The sequence below is a fragment of the Mirounga leonina genome, unplaced genomic scaffold, assembly GCF_011800145.1.
Source record: "Mirounga leonina isolate KUSES-001 unplaced genomic scaffold, KU_Mleo_1.0 Mir_125, whole genome shotgun sequence".
Classification (NCBI taxonomy): domain Eukaryota; kingdom Metazoa; phylum Chordata; class Mammalia; order Carnivora; family Phocidae; genus Mirounga; species Mirounga leonina.
This window is the reverse complement of record NW_023270305.1, coordinates 73,138,335-73,160,863: the sequence shown is the minus strand read 5'-3', so window position 1 is coordinate 73,160,863 and position 22,529 is coordinate 73,138,335. Positions and strand designations below refer to the sequence as shown.

General features: G+C 46.7%; 1 protein-coding gene across 1 annotated transcript in view; it reads right to left on the bottom strand.

Annotated features, from left to right (window-relative positions):
- IL1R1 (interleukin 1 receptor type 1) overlaps positions 1-22,529 on the bottom strand; it is a 71,961-nt gene that overhangs the window by 14,993 nt on the left and 34,439 nt on the right. The window contains 5 exon segments of the mRNA XM_035001849.1: positions 2,042-2,210; positions 3,190-3,379; positions 3,705-3,939; positions 6,690-6,756; positions 9,413-9,553. Coding sequence (XP_034857740.1) covers positions 2,042-2,210; positions 3,190-3,379; positions 3,705-3,939; positions 6,690-6,756; positions 9,413-9,553 — 802 coding nt within the window.

Here is a 22,529-nt window from a genome sequence, read left to right as displayed (position 1 = left end):
AAAAACCCAGGATGGGTGTGATATAAGGACTGTTGAAAATTATAATTCGCTGATGCTTGTAGGACTTGGGCAAGGAATTCATTTTGATTCAATAAAATTAACATTTGAAAGGGCGCCTGGGTGGCTCAGTCGTTAAACGTCTGCCTTCGGCTCAGGTCATGATCCCAGGGTCCTGGGATCCAGCCCCGCATCAGGCTCCCTGCTCCTGGCTCCCTGCTCCACAGGAAGCCTGCTTCTCCCTCTCCCTCTCCCTCTCCCACTGCCCCTGCTTGTGTTCTCTCTCTCGCTGTCTCTCTCTCTCTGTCAAAAAATAAATAAAATCTTTTTTTTTAAGAGAGAGAGAATGAGAGAGAGCACATGAGAGGGGGGAGGGTCAGAGGGAGAAGCAGACTCCCTGCCGAGCAGGGAGCCCGATGCGGGACTCCATCCAGGGACTCCAGGATCATGACCTGAGCCGAAGGCAGTCGCTCAACCAACTGAGCCACCCAGGCGCCCAAAAAATAAATAAAATCTTTAAAAAATGTTTAAAAAATAAATAAATAAAATTAACATTTGAAAAATATAAATTATTAGAGAATTGAGAAAACCTAGCTATATGTACAGTGATCATATTTAGGGTTTATCTGAGACAGTCCCCATTTATGTTGGTTGTCCCAGCATAATTACTAATAAGGCCCCTTTAACTTTTAAAGTCCTGGTTAAAGGAACTCTTCTTTTATTACTGAAAGCTTACAAAATCTACTATTTACAGAAAGGCTGAGCATCCTGCCCATCCCCAGGTAATTTGTAGGAGTGCATTTTCTTGTAAAATAGCTTTTAAGGTGAAACATAATTAATAAAGAACTGAAAGCCTCGGGAAGATTTACAAGAATAATTATCTATGCCTATTTATTTCTCCTCTGTTTTGCACCAGGCACATGGTCACAAGCTGAGCATACTTGATCTCTAATCTCCCCAACAACCTTGGAAAGTTGTATCATCTTACAGAGGAGGAAGCAGGCTTAGAGAGGGAAAGTAACTGAGCTAACAAGAAACTAACAAGAGGTACAGCGCACTCTGGGAATGCAACATATTCCAAAGCCCATTAGCATCCACCCCATCAAGATCAAGTCAACGTTCGTGGATGGAACTGGAGAGTGTTATGCTGAGCGAAATAAGTCAATCAGAGAAAGACATGTATCATATGACCTCACTGATATGAGGAATTCTTAATCACAGGAAACAAACTGAGGGTTGCTGGAGTGGGGGGTGGGGTGGGAGCGATGGGGTGGCTGGGTGATAGACATTGGGGAGGTATGTGCTATGGTGAGTGCTGTGAATTGTGCAAGACTGTTGAATCACAGATCTGTACCTCTGAAACAAATAATGCAATATATGTTAAGAAAAAAAAAAGAAGAAGAAGATAGCAGGAGGGGAAGAATGAAGGGGGGGAAATCGGAGGGGGACACGAACCATGAGAGACGATGGACTCTGAAAAACAAACTGAGGGTTCTAGAGGGGAGGGGGGTGGGAGGATGGGTTAGCCTGGTGATGGGTATTAAAGAGGGCACGTTCTGCATGGAGCACTGGGTGTTGTGCACAAACAATGAATCATGGAACACTACATCAAAAACTAATGATGTAATGTATGGTGATTAACGTAACAATAAATAATTAAAAAAACAAAAAAGATCAAGTCAATGTTCCTTACTGCTAGACACTCAGACTCCCCAAGCGAAAGTGCTCAGAACTGTCCTTCCTCGTACACCAGTCACAGGGAACCCAAGAGCTCTCTGGAAGAACCATCTTTAGTCATGCAAAGAACAAGCCTCTTACTTCAGTTGGAAAACATCTCTTACCGTCTAATTAGCACTGCATCTGAAGCAGGAATGCAAAACATGTATATAGTATTGGCAACAAAAAAGCTAAAGCCATGAGACCTTTGGCAAGTCATCAAGCTTCTCTTGGGTTTAGTTCCTCCCTGAACAATGAAGGTAGTATTAGAATCATGGTTTCTGGGCCTTCCCAGATTCAAACTCCTAAGATTGGAGCTGTGACTCACCTATAGTCATCAGTTCTATAACCCGGGTAATACGGTATTGCTTTCCCAAGTACGTGTAGAATGTTCCACAAGTATATTTCCCATTATGTGCTGCAGTCACATTTGCTATGATGAGTCTATCTGTCACTCCAATAAAGTTTATATTGTCAAGAAGTAGAGGTTTGCAATCCTAGATAGAGGGAGGGGTAAGAAGTATTAAAACCAATTAATGATTTTCCGCAGCCTACCAGCAAAAGAAACTCCATTTTTTCTCATTGACAAATGTCTTATGCATGTCATGTATATATACATATATATTCATATTCATAGATATTTCTACATACATGAATTGAATACCTCAGGAAAATTTACAAGAATAATCATCATACACTTGTTTATTTCTCCTCTGTTGTCAACCAGACACATGATCACAAGCTGAGCATATATGTGAATATATATGACTATGTTCCTTGCGTGTAAGTTTTAATATAGTATTTTTTTGGCAATAGTCCCAATTACATTCCCAGGATATTAAATCTTTATGCCTATGAGCCTTGCACTTTGAAGACAAGTGAAGACAAATTTACTTTGCAAGAAAATCATGTTTGAGGACAGAATGTTAATGTGATAATTTCTCAGTAATGCTGTACTTCCTTTCTGCATTGATATTATTTATTTTGTATTTCTTAACCTCTATAAGATGATTACCCATGTAAGCTCCAACAAACTGGGTAGATCAAAGGTGCCAAAACATGACGTGTTCCATGGAATGCTAGCCAATCCACTCTTAAGACAGTTACAGAAACCACTCAGTTTCTTAAGGACCACTTAATATTTTTAATAAAACAAAAACAAAATATATTTTATAATAAATAGAGATTTCTCAAACACCTTAAATTTATAATCAGCCTTATCTTTACATCTTTTATTTCTACTATCCTTTTCTCAACTTTATCTTGTTAAATAAAATTAACAGAAAGTAAGACTTTCATTAAATGTATGCAGTCTTACAACTTAAAAAAAAAAAAAATTTTCCTATTAAGTTTTACCACGCAAAAGCAAGCAATACGTCAAATGAAAAAGTACCCTGCAGATTCACCCTATTGTCTAGGACAGAAAACAATTTTATCTGCTGGAAAAGTAAAATACCATATTTCATGTAAAATTACCTTATGCCACTCTATTTTGGGTAACTCATTTTTTTCATCTTTAAAAAACTCCATGTAAGGACACACAAGCTGTCCATCTGCTGCAACAGGTAGTCTCTGTGTAAATATAGCTTCTGTGTTGTAACACAAGTTAGGTTCATGCTGTACAAACTTAATAGTTATTTTAATTTTGAGGCAGTAAGTTGAATTCCTAAAATCAATCAAAATAGGTGAATTCAGCACAATTAACGATGTTTCTGTCCTTAACTATTGCAGGCACACAGAACACATGTTTGCAACATATGGATTCCTTTCTTTTTTTTTTTTTTTAAGATTTTATTTATTTGAGAGAGAGAGAGAATGAGAGAGAGAGAACACATGAGAGGGGATAGGGTCAGAGGACGAAGCAGATCCCCCGCCGAGCAGGGAGCCTGATGCGGGACTCGATCCTGGGACTCCAGGATCATGACCTGAGCCGAAGGCAGTCGCTTAACCAACTGAGCCACCCAGGTGCCCCATATGGATTCCTTTCATACCTTACGGCGCAATAGTAATGTCCTGAATCCTCCACCTTAGCAGGAACAAACCAAAGTTTATCTTCATGCTGATGAATCCTGGAGTCTGCTTCCACAGATATAGGTGTCTTGCTGTCATTTTTATACCAAATTATAGGGCCTTTCTTTTCATTTGGGTTAAGAAGACATGAACGAACATCAATTTCATATGCAGCTGAAACTAAAATTATTCGTTCTGCACGTTCCTCGCATATGTCTTTTAAAGGGAAAAAGAGAAAGCAATTTCTGTGAGAAATTCATCCATGTTTCTTAATGTAATATCAGCATTTAAACACATCAATTATAAAATACATCAGTTCATATTATATATGAGTTTTAACAGCTTTACGATTAAAAGCATCATCCTGGAAGTCTGAAAGATTTATATTCAAATCTAGTCATGCCACTAACTATTTGTGTGCCCTTGGAAAAGTTATTTAACCTCTCTTATCCCCTCTTTATTCATCTGAAAATTGGTGCTAATGTAGCAGGAGAGAGATCTGCTTCAGTACAAAATGGACTGGATTTGCCCTCCCACCTAAACAATTAAAAAAATGGACCAAGTATATGAAACAATATTCAAGACATTGAACATCACGGAACAAAGGACAGAAATACCAGAAAGATGGAAAACAGAGTAGGTGAGCCCTACAATTTCCCAAATTACTGCCTAGGGAAAGGTTCTAGGTCGTGACATTGCAAGGAGGAAACATAGGCAAAGCCCAGGGTTCTCTCTGAATGGAGAAGATAGAGCTGGAAATCCAGGTAAACCAAAGTTTGCAGGAAAGAGTACCAAAGGGATTAGAGCTGTATATATAGAGAGAGAGACAGAGAGTTTTGGAGATCTATACAGTCTCTCTCAAGCTTTCAGCTGAGTACCAATTAGTATAAGTATATAAGAAAACTACCCAAGGCCAGAGTGAGAATTGCCAAAAGGATTAGAGTGAATATCCACTGGAGCACATACTTCTGTTCTCAACAGCTAGAATGGAAAACCTCATTAATCATGGAACATCAGTAGGGTACCCAGAGGGTTTTGACCCTGGAGATGGGGCAAATTAGCCCTAAAATAAGCCTTTTTCTGATTCTGACTAATAAACCTTATAAGCAAAACCTGAAAGGATCAATGATTTCCAAGTGACAACCCTGTGGCAGAACAGTTCAAGAACATTTTTAGTAATACAAAAATACCCAGCACTCAAAATGGTAAAACCTACAATGTCTAGCATTCAATCAAAAATTACTAGGTGTGCAAAGAAGTGGGACAATACAATCAATGATAAGAAGAAAATAATCAGGGTGCCTGGGTGGCTCAGTCAGTTGAGTGTCTGCCTTCGGCTCAGGTCATTATCTTAGGGTCCTGGGATTGAGCCCGGCCTCAGGCTCCCTGCTCAGCAGGGAGTCTGCTTCTCCCTCTCTTTCTCTGTCCCTACCCGCACTTGTGCTCACACTCTCTCTCTCTAAAATAAATAAACAAAATCTTTTAGAAAAAGAAGAAGAAAATAATCAATCAAAACTGACCCAGAAATAATACAGATGACAGACATAACAGATTGAAAATTAAAATAGTTATTACTACTGTGTTCCATTTGTTCAAGATACTAGATCAAACATGTTGAGTAGAGACATAATAGAGACTTTTTTTAAAACTTAAATTTCTAGTGCTGAAAACTACAATGCTGACTTAAAAAATACACTAGATATGATTAATGGCAGATTTGACACTACAGAAAAAAAGATTAGTGAACCTCAAGCCATAGCATTATTAAATCTCTTCAAAGATAACTGAATGTTTAAAGCAAAAATTAAAAAAAGTATTGTGAGATTTATAACATATAAAGAAGTAAAATGTTTAGGAACAATTAGACAAAGTTCAAGAAGGGAGAAGTGATGTATATTGTTTTAAGTTTTTTATAGTATATGTGAAATAGTACAGTATCACCCAGCAGTAAGTTAAAGACGGATACCATAAGCCTGAGAGCAGTTATTTTAAAAAAGACAAGCTATTAGTATATGCCAAACAAAGGAGATAAAGTGAATTATGATATATGGATGGCAAAAAAGCACATGAAAAGAAATTCATTGTCACTAGCAAGAAATGGAAATTAAAACTACAAACAGGTATTACTCCTTTCAGTATTAAAATTGAAAAGCTCGACAATATCAGGTGTTGGTGAGATGTGGAACTTTCGTTCACTGCTGGTGAGGGTATAAAATGGTGCAACTGCTTGGAAGACACTTCAGTAGGTTCTTAAAAAGTTTGATATAAGCCTAACATATGACCCAGCCATTCCCCTCTGAGGTATTCACCCAAGAGGAATGAAAATATAGGCCCATTCAAAGACCTGAACGCTAACTTTCATAGCACCTTTACTCTGAATAGTCAAGAACTAGAAATAGCTGAAATGTCCATCAAATGTGAATGGATAAATAAATGGTGATATACCCATACAATAGACAACTACCATGTAATAAAGTAATAACTATCAATTTATACCATATGAATGGATCTCAAAAAAATTATGCTGAAAAAAAAAAAAAAAATTATGCTGACTAAAAGAAGCCAGACTAAAACAAACAAAGAACTGTCTCTTGATGGCTCTCAGCTGTGGGTTCTTAACGACTACATTTAACACCTCTTCTGAATGAAAGCCAGGATCTCCCATCACACTCTTCAATCAGCAACAAAGTCGGAGGAGGCCTGGCCTTGACATTGGAGGCCTGGATTTTAGCTCCTGCTCTGACATTAGCTATGTGAGCTTGGGCTCTTAGCCTCACTGTGCCTCAGTTTCCCAATCCGTAAATGAGAGAATGTACACTACAGTTCTGGGATCAGGAGGCTCTCTATTCTGGAATTCAACAGAAATAGGTGAGGGAAAAGAATGACTCTGTCAGGGAAGGTACTTCATGTATTCTAAATAATAGGATTTCTCAGCAGACAAGAACACGAAGAAATGCTTAACTTACCGGCTTCCAGAGAAGAAATCAGTACAGTTATGAAACAAACAAGCCTGAGTAACACTTTCATATTCTCCTGGAAAAGAGAGGAATGGACGTGAAACAAAAATAAAAATGTTACTATTCCAGAAAAATCTCTAAAACCATATATACTAACTCCCACCTGCCTCCACCCTCATCCCCAAGTCACAATGATGGGTTAGTGTCCCCACATCAATGTGATCATGCTTCTGGTCAGATTTGGGAACCTACCTCACAACAGTTAAGACTGCATTCCTTAAATATCCTGTAATTCTGACATTTTATTCACGTAAATTGGCCTTCTCCCAAGTTCGCCCAGATTAATTGCATTATTATCATATTTACTTTTAAACTATATTTTGATTATTAAAATAAGAAGTCTAGCAGCCTGGCTTATTAGCTCTTTCTGTAACTGTGTGGGTGTGTGTTTTAAGGCTCCATGATAGAGAGGCAGAAAATAAAGGATTAAATTATTTCCCAATGGCTGGTTCCAGGCCAATCAACTGCTCATGTTAGTTTATCTAAAACAATATAAAGACACCAGGAAAATAAGTGAACAGGGCTAGCTGTTAGTTCATGCAATTACAAGGTCTGACTTGTCTGATTACTAAGCATGGGAGAAGAAAAGGAAGGTGCCAGAGTGAGTTTTATAGAGATTATATCTCAAGATGTAATTCTGAATTAATTGTGGGGAAATGCTGATTCATTACAAGTCCAAGGCAAATGGCCTGCCACCACAGGGCAGTGTGATGTTGGACACAACGCCTCCCAAGGCCTCAATGCCCTCATACATACCCGTGGGCAAGGAGTCAGACGATCACTGAGCCATTGCCACTCCGATAGTCTATAAAACATGGAAGCCAAGCCCCCTGGGTCCAGGTTTTGCTTCGCCTGCCCCAGAATTGCTCTGAAAAAAAGCAGGGGAGAGAATGGCCCCTTCCTCTCAACAGGGGACTTTCTGAATCCATATAAGTCCCCAGAACCTTAGGGCAAGGGGGTCTGCTCCTGGCCATGAGATGTGGTTAAGGGTCATATGTCCAAGGAAGGACAGTGGAAGGGAGGTGAAGATGCACCTGAGACTAAACTAACCATGCTCCGGGCAGAAATTAACACAAACCCCACTAGGCACCCCCCAAACAACACAGAAATTCCAAGGATGATGCCAAACCTGACTAGACTTGCACTGCCAATAGTTGAAAGGGTGGCCAAGTGAGGAAGTCTCTCAACAGCATCTGTGTTCTGCTGTATGTCAGGCAGAGTGCTAGTCCCAGAGACAAATAATAATAATAATAATAATAATAATAATAATAATTAATGAAATAAAATAATAAAATCAAGAAACCACCTTCAAGATGGCCACAATTTAGGCATAAGCCCCATGTGATCACGGATGAGTCCCACACCCTCCCGTCAATGGCGCACTGAATCAAAGCCCAGCCTCCGTGCTTCAGTTCCCCATCTCGTCAGATGGGGATGACGCGAGCAGTATTTATCATTGACAACTGTTGAGGGTGAAATGAGTTGTCAGGTGTGAGAGGTGTAGACCCATCTGGCAAATAGTCACCCTCAAATGTTAGCTGTTATAATCACCCCCATGCTGATGACAAGTACAAGCTTTGGTGAAATGTTTCCAGATATCCATTCATTTCTTTATTCATTCACTGCCGAATTCAACAATTGTATACTGGATATTTACTACATGCCGTAGTAAATAACTACACGTGGCCATGGGAACAAACAGGAATAATGACCCAGGGTCTGGCTCAAGCAGCTCATCAGCCAGTGGGGAAAGCGGGCAGGTCTACAGAGCTATCTGATGATGTGGGGGTGTCTATGGGGAGAGGAATGCCCAGGGCCCTAACTTAGCCTGGAGGAGGGGTTACCTGAACCTCATGAGGTGGTGGGGAGCACTTGGAGGAGACCAGTCCCAACCAGTTCTGGAGCATCAACCAAAGGTGGGAAGCCAAGAAGCAAAGCTGGGGAAGCTGACAATGCCCAGAACACAGAGCCCGGCTGTGGAGTTGGGGCTACAATTTGTAGATGGCAAAAAAGAGAATCACTTAAAGGTGTTAAGCCACAGGGTGGTGTACAATCAGATTTCGTGGAAATCTTGGCACCCGTGTGGAATATAAACCGGAGACAAGAGGGTAGGCAGGGAGAGCAGGCTGCAGTGAAAGGGTGTCCAGATGAGAGAGGATGTGGCCGTGAGCCAGCCAGCAGTGAGGGACAGACAGACTCGCTCAGAGGCCAGCAAGAGGAGGGCTGAGAGGGGGGGTCTGGGATGCAGCAGCCTCAATTCATGCAGACCGGGTACCAGCGAGGGCCAGGCCAGGTAAAGGGACAGGTTCCAGAACCCACACTCCAGAGCCCGAGGAGATGCCCCAAGGATATCACTCACAGCACCACTGGGCCTGGGTCTGCTGGGGCTAGCTAGCAGTGTTGCCTCCAACAGAAATGGAGAATCCGATGTGTCAGCTGAAAGCTGAGTGACTTGGACATAGGGCCTGGAATGTGCTGGAACTGGACAGCACACACTGCACTGGGAGCCATCTGCACACTGGTCATAGCCGTAGTGATTGGTAAGTGACCCTGGGAAAGTGGGGAGCAGTGGCCCTCAGTGGGGTCACCGAGCCCCTCTGTCATCTGGGACAGAGGAAAGTGTACGGACAAACAGAACGTTCTGTACGCAGTGAGAGAGACGCCAGGATCACCTGAAGCTGAGGTTGGAGACTCCAGCCGTCTGTGAGAAAGGGCTGATGGAAGCAGCCCTGTTCCCTTGGAGATGGCCCTTTCCTGTGTGAAGTGCTCCTGCTTCTCAGGACCGAGTCAGCATCCTTGAGGGGCAAGTCTACCTGGGGAAGGAAGCACGCACGCCAGCATGAGCTTCAATGAAGAAGCTTCTAGTTACCGACTGCTGCCCAGACGTCAAGAGGTGTCCAGAAATAACCAACAAAAGCTGATAAAAATGAGTCACATGTTTAAAGAGCACTTTGTTCCACAGTCCTCTGAGACAACTGTTTCAGAAAATTGAATCACAGGGGGTCAGGAATACCAAGAGGTTGACAACCACCATCTCTTTTGGAATAAACACATATAACCTGGCACTTCGCTGGGCCCAGGGAGGCAGAAAGGTGGAACCACCTACAGCATCTCGCCACTATATGCCCTTAGGCAACAGAGCTCAGAGAAAGAACCAGATGCCAGGAAAAAAAATGAACAGGCCCTTTATAAGAACAGGCACACTGTGAGTCCTCAGGCTTCCTTCTATCAAGCATATCAATACACCTGCATTCCAAATTACAGAATCTGAAAGAACTTCCAAAAAGCTGAGCTGTGATGTGTCCTACTTGTTATGTCTTATAGACATCCCACCATCCATTCCCTGGTTTTTACAGTTTACTTTTGATATTTCGGAGTCTGGTATTTGTTTCAGGTCTGATTCATTTCCTGAGGCCTTTGCAATGCTGGTAAGGCTGAAGCATAAGGCCTTTTAATGCCCGATCCATAAAATAGCCTGACTAATGCAACACCAAACACTCTGCTTAGATTAAATGGACTAACTAGCATCTGATCATTCATGTCAGATTTATGGGAAGGTACACAGCCTAACATTAAGGGATCAGAGGCAGAGAGGCTTATCCACATGAATCGTAACACAAAATCAAAGACTCCCTGGTCTTCCTGTCCCCTGTCCAAAGCACAACACCCTCCCCACCTCCATCAGTGTGGCCCAGAAATGAGCACAGCTTGGGGTGGGGGGACTTGTAGGGAGAATGTCAGAGAAATGAATAGGGTGGGGAGGGGGAGAAGGATGGGCAAGAGGAATGAATTTATTTGGAAAGTCCAGGAAACCTTTTGCAGAGTTGACTTCCCAAGTCCCCCAAACCACTTCACTTTCCCTCTTCCTCTTTGCCCCAGAAAGTTTTTAAAAGAACTTTTATCTTCACTATCTCTTCTTCCCATCCTCTGCTACTTGGTTCACGGCTTCTTCTCCTTGCCCATCTGAAAGCATTCTGCCATTCTCCCTCTGTGGCGCCTCCACGGTGCTCCCCAGGCCTGTCACTTGGTTCTACCCTTTCCAGTCAGCCTGCTTCTTCTATGACTTCCCACCAGCTCTGAGCCGATTCTGATCTGAGGCCTATCCCGGGGGCCCCTGTAGACACCCCCTTCCTCCACAGCCAGGAGCATCAAGTCACATAGGTTCTCCCTGGCCCAGGGCACCTGGTGCCTCAGACCTCTGGCTCTGGCACCCACAGCTCCCCTGGGGGCTGGCCTTCCCTAACTGGGCCAGGAGAGAAAGGTACAGAGAAGATCATCTCCCTCTCCCATACCCCTACACAGGGACAAAAACCTGGCCTCGAATCAAGGGGGAGAAAGGATGGAATACGGGTACTGAGTGTGAGTCAGAGAAGAGAAATGCGAGGGGAACCATTATGGGGCTGGGAATGGCACTGGAAAAGGAAGATTACTACTTCCTGGGTTACACAAAGGCTGCACAGCCAGGAAGCCAGGGAGGACAGAGGGAGAGCAGAAGGAGCAGGACCAGACACTGGACATGATTCCCGCCAGGAGGGATACTGGCTAAGTCAACCTCCCTTGTCCAGAGGAAACTGAGCAAAAACCTGCTGTGACTTTTGAAATCAGTTTACAAGTAAAATTCAAAATATTTTTAGAAAGTATTGACAATAAAAAACGTCACAGATTTACTCCACTGTGTTATTGTTCAGATGAATTTCCCTCCACCTAAAATAAAAGGATGAAGGAAGGGGAAAGGATTAATGCTCCCAAAAATTAACACACCGCTCCTTTCCTTCCCTTACATGCAGTGATGTCTGCATTACATATGAAATTTCCCGCCCTGCCTACCATCCCTTCCAGAGTGGATTCCAGCTGGGGGGCAGTGGCCCAGGGGCTCCGAGCTACTGATGCCCCACCGGACCCAGAATGACGGGCGACTCGGCTGGTCACGCCCCCTGCCCCTAGCTGTCTAGCCCGTTCGCTGCAGTGCACCGGGGTGGGAAAACAGGAAGCAGAGCTTTCTATGACAGTCACATGAAAAAGCGAGCCATTGTGAACTTTCCAAGTACAGTTCCCCTTGCTTTTTGGTAATTACAACATATCTGGAAACCAGTACACACCATGGTTCTGTGGCACACGATGGATACATGCGAAGCCTCTTGTTTATTAAAGAGAAAGTGGTTGGGGCGCCTGGGTGGCTCAGTCAGTTAAGCGACTGCCTTCGGCTCAGGTCATGATCCTGGAGTCCCTGGATCGAGTCCCGCATCGGGCTCCCTGCTCGGCAGGGAGTCTGCTTCTCCCTCTGACCCTCCCCCGTCTCATGTGTTCTCTGTCTCTCTCTGTCTCAAATAAATAAATAAATTAAATAAAATCTTTAAAAAATAAATAAATAAAATAAAGAGAAAGTGGCAACGTGACCATGAGGCATACAGCAATGTCCTACTAGACCTAGCACGACCAACTTCAGCAGGAGCTCAACTACAGAAGCACAGACGGAGTATAAGAATTAACGATGGACGTGCAGGCCCCCCAGCAGAAGCCCTGCTTCATCTCCTAGAGCTGTCCTGTCCAGCTGCAAGGAACTCCGTACCCCGTGCAGACACAGGAAAAGTGACAGCTGAGGGACAGAGGGACAGTCACCAGAACCCAAGAGGCTTCCCCAAGGCCCAGGGCCCCGGTGCAGAGGGAAGGAGCCGTCATTCCCATGTTGTAGTCATGGTGCATCTAGTAACGCCTTCTTATTCTTGAAGAATTTCCCACAACCTTGAGGAATTTCCTTCTTATTCCTGAGGAATTCCCCCACATTGTGTGTCTTGCCTGCCAGGCCAGAAGCCAGGCGCAGGACAGAGATGGCAGGCATCAGACACTCCCCGGACCTCATGAAGACACGTGCACTGTGTGGATCCACTTCTGGGGAGGGGGTCAGCAGGCACGTGGCTCTGGGAGCATGGACTGTCCCACACAGCATCTGCATGGAGCAGCCCCTCGTGGGGCTCATGCTCTTCCTGTCCACGTCAACCTCCCAGCTGGACTCCCTGGATGGCTCCCCAGCTTGGTCACGTATCATGAGGGGCCCTGAGCAAGCGTACAGGTAGACATCCCAATCCACACATCCAAGTCTACCCTCCCCCCGCCCGTACAGCCCGGGCCCCTGAGCAGATCAGAGAGGCGCAGTGGCCGTGGAGTCCACAGGGGAATGACCTAAGAAAGAAACCTATATATAAGCTCTGCCCAGGCTCTTGGAACAAGGAATTTCCAGGGTCCCGGGTCCCTGGATTATGGCCCTGCTGGTGGGCACGTTCCAAGGAGGCACAGCCTTTTAGCCCCACAGACTCCTGACCATGCTGAGGCCTGCGGCTGGCTGCGAAGTAGCGCAGGACCCTCTGAAGTACAGAGCCTGGATGAGACCCCTCTCGCCTGTCTCCAAGGGAAATTCTGCAGGAGCCACACCTCGGTAGAAACCCAAGAAGAGAGGGAAGACAACCGCAGAAGCCTCCTCCTCCTTCCAGGGATCTGAAGGGCCCCACGTCTGAAATTTAAACGGAAATCCTACTGGTAGTTGTCACATTTCCACCTCCTACCCGCTCACTCTTCCCACTGAGTGCCTCACAAATACATACACAGCATTGTTTAATACGACTTCTCATCCCACGCATTATTCAACATTGAGTAAAACTGAGAAGGGACTGTTCCCTGAAAGAAGCAAAGACGAAAGCAAGTTCTTCAGCTTTTTCTGAATTGTCACACCTCCACGTGAACCATCGTGAACGCCTATGGGGAGCAGGGCATGGTATTAAAATCAAGCCTGTAATTATGATCTTCATCTGTTATAAGGACTCAAATGGCAATTAAACAGTCTCCAGTATCGTTAAGACCAAAAATGTCAGTTTTCAAGACAAGGAGTAAAGGAACTTACTCATAAAGCCATAGAACCACGTGATTGTGGAAAATTCTTTAGCATTCTGGTCTTACACAAGTCCCTATTTCTTAATCTAGAATCTGCAAATCCCCAAGGGGAAGCTGTAGACAGCCAGGGAACTCGGAGTCGAACTTCCTGGGGTATTGATTTGACTCAAGGATTTTCTGGGCAGAGTCATTTTTATATTAGAGAAAACACAGCTATATTATGAAATGGAAAGAAAAATCTCCCAGAGGTAAAACATGAGTCATCAAAGAACTAGCCCTTACGGTGAGCCACTTTGGAGTGCTAGCCTGAGCGTTTACTTTTCATTTCCCAAGAGGAGTCCTTTGGTGGTAAAATCTGGGAGGCACTGCCCTACCTACATAGACAACAATCATCTCTACCCGGTCCCAGTCATGGGAAATGGAACCATGGGGGCCACACAACGTCACACCCATGGGGCCAGACAGAGCAACCTCACCCTAACACTGAGGAGGCCCCCCAGGATGGCCCCACACGCGAGACATGGGAGGAGAACCAGGATGCGGACACAAAGGAGTCTGGGGGTCACCACGGTACGATACGACTATTTCCCTTCTGCAGAGAAGAGTGACACATACCCCACCACACACAGACATCCTAAAACCCCACCGTGTGTTCGTTCAGCATGGCTATCCCTGATTTTCCCCCAGAGAAAAAGTTATACAGAACTATGAACAAACAAAACCACTCCCATGACGGAGCCAACAGAAACACTCATCATCTCAGAAGGTCTGAGAAACACTGAAATTTTGGCAATCTTATCAGACGATCCAAAAGCCTGGCTCACAGCAGATTCATCTGGCTTATTTACTCACACAAATGAGGCAAGGAAGGTTTTCTAATCATCAAAGGCTATCGTGCACAGGGATATGGAGATAAAGTAAAAATAGCCACAGAGGTTTTAGGTGTTGCTAGGCGGTCTAAGTTGTTCAGCTATGACAAGGCACAAAGCCACCAGATTGGTGGTTTCACGTGGGTTTTAACAGCAAAGGGAAAAATAAGGCACAGAGGGACAGGATTACCATCACCAGAGGGCCACAGACAGGAATGGGCCAGACCCAAGCCTCTTGATGGTTGGATTGAATTTTAACACAGGGTCTACTTCTCCACAACGAATCTGCTAGGGCTCCTGGATCACAGCAACCAGACCCGGTGATGGGAAAGGCCCTGCTCTCCCATCCCTTGTCCCTCTCAAATGATCTGCCTGACCGTGTCAGCCCTCCGGCACGGCTCCAGTTCTGTTTGCCACAGCCCCCATACTGAGTCCTGCCTCCCAGGGCTTGTCCCCAAGCACTGCCCGCCAGTCCAGTGACAACAGTTCTGTTTCAAAGTGAGAGTTATGGGCACTCACGGCAGACTAGACATTCTCTGTATGAATTTTTCTTTGTCTTCACTCCTCTGGGTTTTTTTACTGTATACGGTGAAACACACAGTAAGTCTTAAGTGTATAATTCCGTTAACTGTGACAACTGCATACCCCAGGAATACCCCATCAAGATACAGACCATTTCTATCCTCCCCTAAAGTTCCTTTGTGTCCCTTACTAGCCACCCTTCACGGCACACGGCCCCACTGTTCTGATTTCTATCACCACCAATATGACCCCGTGTAACAGTCAACAGGAGTGCACTCCGGATGGCTGGCTTTCACCCCATCCACGCCCTGTTATGTCAGGGCTCACAGTGGCATTAGGGCTTTAATCACTTACTACCAAGTGATGAGGGGAAACCCCTGGTTCTCAAAGGGGCTGGAATGGCTGCTAAAGGAGCACTTTTGAAAGTATGGAGAAGGGGACACTTTGGGTGATCACAACGAAGCACTGAGTAGTAGAGTTACTTCCAGAACAACACAGGGCAGTTCCGCAAGGTAAAGACTGTCTCTTGTCCTGCATGACCTCCAAGCCGTGCACGTCATTTATCATTTGGGGAGCCTAGTGCCTAACTCCATCCTACACTTAAACAGAATATATATTGTTGGCACACTTTTCAGACATACTGACTTTTCCAGGAATGTGATTACTGTGAAAACAGAGAGGACTGGCTTTGACTACCATTTAGACCTTAGACCCTGAGCAAAAGTCACTCATCATTCAGGGGTACTTGCATCCCCACCAGAAAGTCTCTGTTCTGGACCACACTTGGAGACGTCCCCTGCGACCCTATAGTCCAGTCTCCATAACGCACTTAGTGGCTTCACTGGGTTCTAGTTTGGCTCTGCCCATGCATCCATCCACACAGTGATTCTTTACATCCAGCTATGATACTGATTAGTTGGAAATTCAGTTGCGGGTAAGTTTTCTTATATCGTTTCAGAATTGCAAATATTTGCATTAAAGGGGGTAGCGGATTCTGAATGAGCTGAGAAGCACTGATCGAAGTGACAGCATGTAACTCTTGATTGAACTCAGGGTCAGGAGTCATTGGCTGTATCTGCCGGGGTCCCTACATTCTCTGGTTTGGGAGGCCACACATGCGGAACTCGCGGTGCACAGACCACCTCCCCCATTTCCTACTAGCACCCTAAGTCCAGCTGAAACTCGGTTACCCAACTGCACTGGCAATGGGGAATCATTTCAAGAGACAGCCTAAAATTGCTCTTGGCACCTCCTAAACGGGGACCTGCAGGGGAAAGGTCCCACTCTTCTCCGTCCCAGGAATTCTTTTATTTCTCCTGAGCACTTCCTTTACATCTTGAAGACACAGACAGCTGTGCCCCACCAGGTTCCCCCTCTCCCACTGCCGCCAGGAAAGTACATCGGTGTTGTCAACATCGGCTCCACGCTAGAACCACCTGGGGGCTTTAAAAATACCAGTGCCTGGGCGCACCCCTAGAGATGCTAGTTTGTTTGCTCTGTGGTCAAGTCCTGCCATTCTCATCAGAGCTCCTCAGGCAATGCTAAGGAATAGGCAAGGCTGGGGCACCAGCTTACTTCCCTATTTGCAGCCCCAATTGGCAACTCTGCAAATATATAGTTCATGAAGGTTCATGTTTGACGCATTTCTAGACTCATTGCAGGGGCCACTTCATCTCCACTCTTGGTTTTCTTTCATCTGATTTTTAATCTATGGCACCTTATAAATCCTTTCTCAGGTAGGAATGGAAAAAAAAAAAAGCCTCTGCTATTCAGCCACGTGTATGAGAAGAGACAGCACAGAGTTCAAAAGTATGCAGGTTGATGTACTGTATGGTGACTAACATAACATAATAAAATTAAATTAAATAAAAAAAAAACAGGTATGCAGGTGACCTTCGGAAACCCCAGGCCCTTTCAACACTTGGTGAGATCACTTTGGGACCAGGGCTCCTCCACATGCTCCCAAGTGCTGAGCATGGCTTGGAGGCTGCAGCACATTTCCTGGGGTCACAACAGGCAAGGGCAAGGGTGCAGGGAGTGAGGCACAAAGCTGCTGACGGAACAGAGGCTGCAAGACCACCTGATCACCTGGAAACCTCAAAGAAAGGAAAACACAAACCCAGTTCCCGTGCACAGCAGTAGATAGGAAACTTCGTGGGGCTAGACCACGGCCAGTGAGTCCCAGTGCCTCCTGAGGCCTGCCTCCTTCAACTGGCAAGTTCACAGTGGGTCCATCATGCAGCAGAATCTCTGTACCTGCCTACCCCCGTGTTATGGTAGTTTCACTGCAATTGCCCAGCTTTGCCACATGGACTAATGAGAAGCTCTGTTGACAACATCTCTACCTGCTTCCAGGTGGACGCCCATTTCCCACCGATGCCTCCCAACCACGAGTTTTCCATCTTCCCTGATCCGAGGGCACAGCCGAGCCCTAGAGTATATCTCAGCACCCCTGCCAATCCTTAGGAACCCAGGAGCCATATCTGTGTCCATTACCTTTCTGCCCTCTCCACTGGAGACACTGAATGGTGTCCTACCTGTGGGCAGCCAGGGTGTCCACACCCTATTCAAAGAGGCAAAATTCACAGAACCTCCTTATGCAGAGAGACTGCAGTTGTCCCGGGACTTCACCAAGAGGATTCATGTCCATTAGAGGGCAGGGATTTGCATCTATCCTGTTCACTGCTCTATCCTCAGTACTTGGAATAGTAGATATTCAATAAACATTTGTTAAATAAATAAGTGGATCTAATTTTAAACAGTGTTTCGCCAACAGTGAAAGATTTACTCAAAAGATGCTATTTTTTTTTTTAGAAAGCCATAAAGAAAGTCCTTGCCACATTACGCCACACAGGGCTGAGCAAAGCCTATTTAAAAAGGAGGCTGTAGTTCGGCCATGCAAAGGTCATATGAGAATTCAGGTCAAACGTTCTTTCTGGAACCACATGGAGGCTACCCAAGGGTGGACAGGTGCAAGTGAGGCTCCACACGCAGTACAGTGGCAGCTAGCCAAATAAGACCGAAAATAAGGTGTTCCACATCCCTTCACTCATCAAATCCCATCCCAAAGACCCCACGTTTTTGTCTAGCACAAAACATAATACAGGATATGAATACAGAATATTAAATGAAATATTAAATAGGATATTAAATGAGAAATTAAAAGCAGTCAAGAGAGAAAAAGATGCCCACAACTGCACATAAACTGGGTGGGGAAAGGGGCAGCAAACTTCCCCAGCACTACCCGCCCCCCCCGCCCCTCACCCCGCTGCATCCCCCCGCTCCCCTCAGTTCACCAATATTCATTGAGTTCCATTTGATACATTGACCTTCCAGAAGCTTGATACCAAGCCAGGGTAACCCAGACAGCACCTTCCAATGATGAACGGATCTCAGCTCCCCTTTTCTCCACGGCATCCGTGGCCGAGACTTCCCTTACTTGGTTCCTAGGCTGTGGAGCTAAAACCCCTAGGACATGCCCATCTGAGGAGCATCTCCTGCCAGCGGGAATCACTGGGGACAGCCTGTGGGCAGCCAGGGTGCCCACACCCTATTCAAAGAGGCAAAGTTTCTGGCAGGAATCTGGGCACCCTCAGCAGCACAGAGGATAAAGCCCTGGTAGGCACTGACCCTGGGAGCCATCGTCAGGTAAAGCAGAAGGCATAGGTTTGGAGTCCAGAGGGCTCACTCTCCTTCTGGGTGCCAGTCTAAGCCTCTGCTTCACTCTGCTGTGGAAGGAAAGGGATAATAGCCTGTCTCTCGCAGGACTGCTGGGGGGATGAAAGAGAAATGTAAAGGGCCTTAGAAACTGTGAGGTACTGGCCCTGCCTGCTGTGAATGAGTGTCTTCCGCATGTCTGTTTGTAGCTGCACTCAGCATCAGCCCTTCCGGGGTGGGGGGCGGCACAAGTTACCCTCCCCCACTGTGTAGACCGTTTGTCCCTAATCTTATTGACCAGAATGACCCCTCTGAGCCCAAACCCCGGAGAGGGACACTCCCGAAGCAGCTGAACTTGGCCGGAGTCAAATGCCTGGAAGCAATTTACTTACACACACACACACACACAAACACACACACACACACACCCTAGAACAACCCTCCAGGACCATCGCAAATTCGCCCCCGAAGGGATTTGAACAACCCTTATTCCGGCTTCACACAGGAATAGAAACAAACAAAACCCCACAGATTTCACCGCCATCACCTTCTTCCACAACAAACTGACTAGCAAGGGTGCGCGGTCGGTGCCGAGGGGGAAGGTGTCAAAACCACGGCGGGTACCCCCCTCCCCGCCCGCCTGCCCCGCCAGCCCCGCACACTGCACTTTCCTCCTACCTGAGCGAGCCCGGGGCGGCCCCGGGCCCAGCGCGGCAGGGCGAGCGCCCCGGGAGCCGGGCGAGGGGCTCCGGGGCTCCGGGGCTCCGGGGCTCCGGGGCGCGGGCGGGCGGCGGTCACATGCCCGGGCTCCTGGGGGCGCCGGCCGAGCGCGCTCCCGCCCCTCCCGGTTGCCGCCGCCGCGCGCTCCGGGTCGGCTCCGGGGTCCGGGCGCGGGCACGAGCAGGAACCGCACCGCCCTCGCGCCGGGGAACTGCGGGGCGCGGCTCCTGCTGCGCCGCGGCTCGGGCTCGGGCTCCCGCTCGGGCGCCGCGGGCGGGGACGGACGGGGGCGGGCGGAGACGCCGGGGCTGGCTGGGCCCGGGGGGGAGCGAGCTGGCCGGGGCCCCCCGCCTACCCGGAGGAGCCGAGGAGCCGGCGACGCCGCCCTGCCCCGCGTATGCCCGCGGGCCCGGGGTCCCCGCACCACGGGGGGGCAGCGACGGTGGTCCCACCCGAAGTGACTGGGGACGACTCACCGGGACATCGCAACCTGCCTACCATCCAACAGCGGGGCCCCTGGGCATGAGTTGGGCGAATGGAGCTCGCGAGCCGCCACTGGGCTTTCAGGCCGCACACTTTCCAGCCAAAGAGACAAGACAGTGTGGGTCAGCCGCTGGAGCCTGAGGCCTGGCCCTGGCTCTTTCGCCCTGGCTTTGTGAACTTGCAGGACTCACTGACTTCTTGGGACGTCCGTTTCTTCTGTGAAAAAGGATCGTCGCAGCACCCATCTCATGGGGAGATGACACAAATTAATACTGTAAACCAGCGCCAAGCACGGGGTTGATACAACACAGGAGTCACCTGCTATTTGTTATTGTTATGTGCCCAGATGAAAAAGCAGCTTACAGGTGGTACAGTCTTGATAACAGACTTCTTGGCCAGACCGGGTATTCTTTTCAGCTTAAAACCCGCTTACTCCCATCCATTGGTTTTGCACATGAGAACCAGTACTCAGAGGAATGCAATGAATGGCCAGGGTCCTGCGTGGACCTTGGTGGCGGAAAGAAGGACGCTGGGGTACCAGCAGTGCTGGCTTGGGCTCTAAGCCCAACAGCCAGGGGCCTGGAAGCAGGTTTTCCCTTTCCGCTCTGCGCCTCCAGCAAGTGACCCAACCCTGACTTGTTTTGAGGACCTAATGAGCCATCTTCCTCTGAGGAGACATTGAGTAGATGATAATGCCTTCCTTCCTAATGGAACTCACACACTCCCTTCCTATATCCCTTCCAGGCTGGGCAAGGGCTGGTTTCCCTAACCCATCCCGTGATATCTCTGTCAGAAACCCAAGAATTGAGATAATCCTGGGCTCCGCTGGCCCAGATAAAGAAACCAGCAGCAATAACTCATCAATCCTAATGCTGCCTTGTGGCCTGGTGTGACGACAATTTCTTTTCTTTCTTTCCTTCTTTTTTTAATTTTATCTGGTTCCAGCGCTTGCATCTGCACACAATCTAGAGTGTGTGTCCCTCACTACCTTCCCTTCTCTGAGACTCCGAGCTGGTGTCACGGTCCATCAGGACCATCATAGCAAAGCCCTGTGTCCTGAGCGGTGTGTGCCAAGGGGCAGCTATGACCTCAGAGCTGCCTGGGGCCTGAGGACAGGCTGTTTCACAAACGGTGATGCAACACTCTCAGAGTGTTCTGAGTCCCCAGCGCCTCCAAAGGGGCTGCTAAGGGGTAAGAAGGCCAACACTGAGAGCAGCCCTTGCAGCTGGAGACACCGGGGCAAGCGTGATCCCAGCTGGGATCGTTAAGTCCAGAAGGTGACCTATGGACAGAAACCCTCCCCAGACACCAGGAAAAGCCGTGAGCAGTCCATGCCCTTCACCTCCACCACCTCCAAAGAACCTCAGTTACGGTCCAGAAGGACAAAAGGGGTTGGGAAAGAAAAAGGATTCTGAATAGAGGAGACGGAGTCTCGAGCCCGTGGAGACTAAGCAACTCTGACCTGGCAAGACTTTTTTTTCTAGTGCTAGAGATGGAAATGAGGATCCATGGGCTAAGTTGACTTCCGTTGTGGAAAATAAAATTACATCTTTGCACACAGGGCCTCTGTGATTCTTGCTACGCCTATTTTTTGTTATTTATAGAACTGCCAGTAACTGCTCACAGAACCACAGTGTTCCCTGAGAGAGATTTAAAAACCACTGTCCTACATGGACTTCCTTCTACAGCCTTGTTTTGCGTTCCTTTCACACATTTTCCACCTCCTGACCTCCAAATAACCACTTTTTCAATCTGTGTCTCTTAGTACCTCCCACTATTGCCACTTCTCAGTTTTAATTGGCTCAATACTGTCCCTTTCTCCAAGCAGTTAGATGTGAGTTTCTCTGATCATCTTCCCATTCAAATGCCTCCGCTTTTGCAAGACCAGTCAGAAAGCTGCCTGTGACCTCAAGGTGGGAGCGGAGGAGAAAGTGGAGAATATCATAAAATTGCCTCGGGCAATAAACTATTTCTTAACTTCCTTTATAAGAGGAGGACGAAAAGATGGATGAGGCTGGCAGCCCTGCCAACTTCTTGTCCTAATTGTAGCTTTAATCTTGCTCAGCAAAAGCAGCTGAGTGCAAGCGGCTTCTTGCACCTGGTTTTTTCCATGCTAACAACACAGAAACAGCACAGCAAGTTCCGGAGACCCATAGACTCAGTGGCTTCTAAGAACAGCTGTACCTAATGGAACCAGACTGGTGGCCTCTTTCTTATGCCAGATCCTGATTCGATCGTTGGTTCAACACATGAAAGTCAAAGCACCAATAACCAAACCACCCATCACCATCCAGAAGGCAGCCGTGACCAGCTTCCCACATCATCTGAGAAGGGCCTATCGAAGCTTTTGTCCTCAGTCATATATAAGACACATTCCTGAGTAGGGTCATTGCTTAGAAATACCAGGGAAAGCGTTTCCCTGGTATTTCTACACAGTCCCACCATCTTTGGTTCTCTGCAAGTTTCCGGTAACTTTTCTCTATGTTTGTCACTTTCTCTCTTCCACAAGCACCTTCCAAAATCCAGATTCATGTTGCAGGCTTTCAATTCTTTGATCCTTTCCAAATATCCCTGTCGATGTGTTTTCTCTAAATGGTTCCCTTTTAATATGATCACTGTAGTAGATTAAAGATGGCTGCAACTTCTTTGCTTC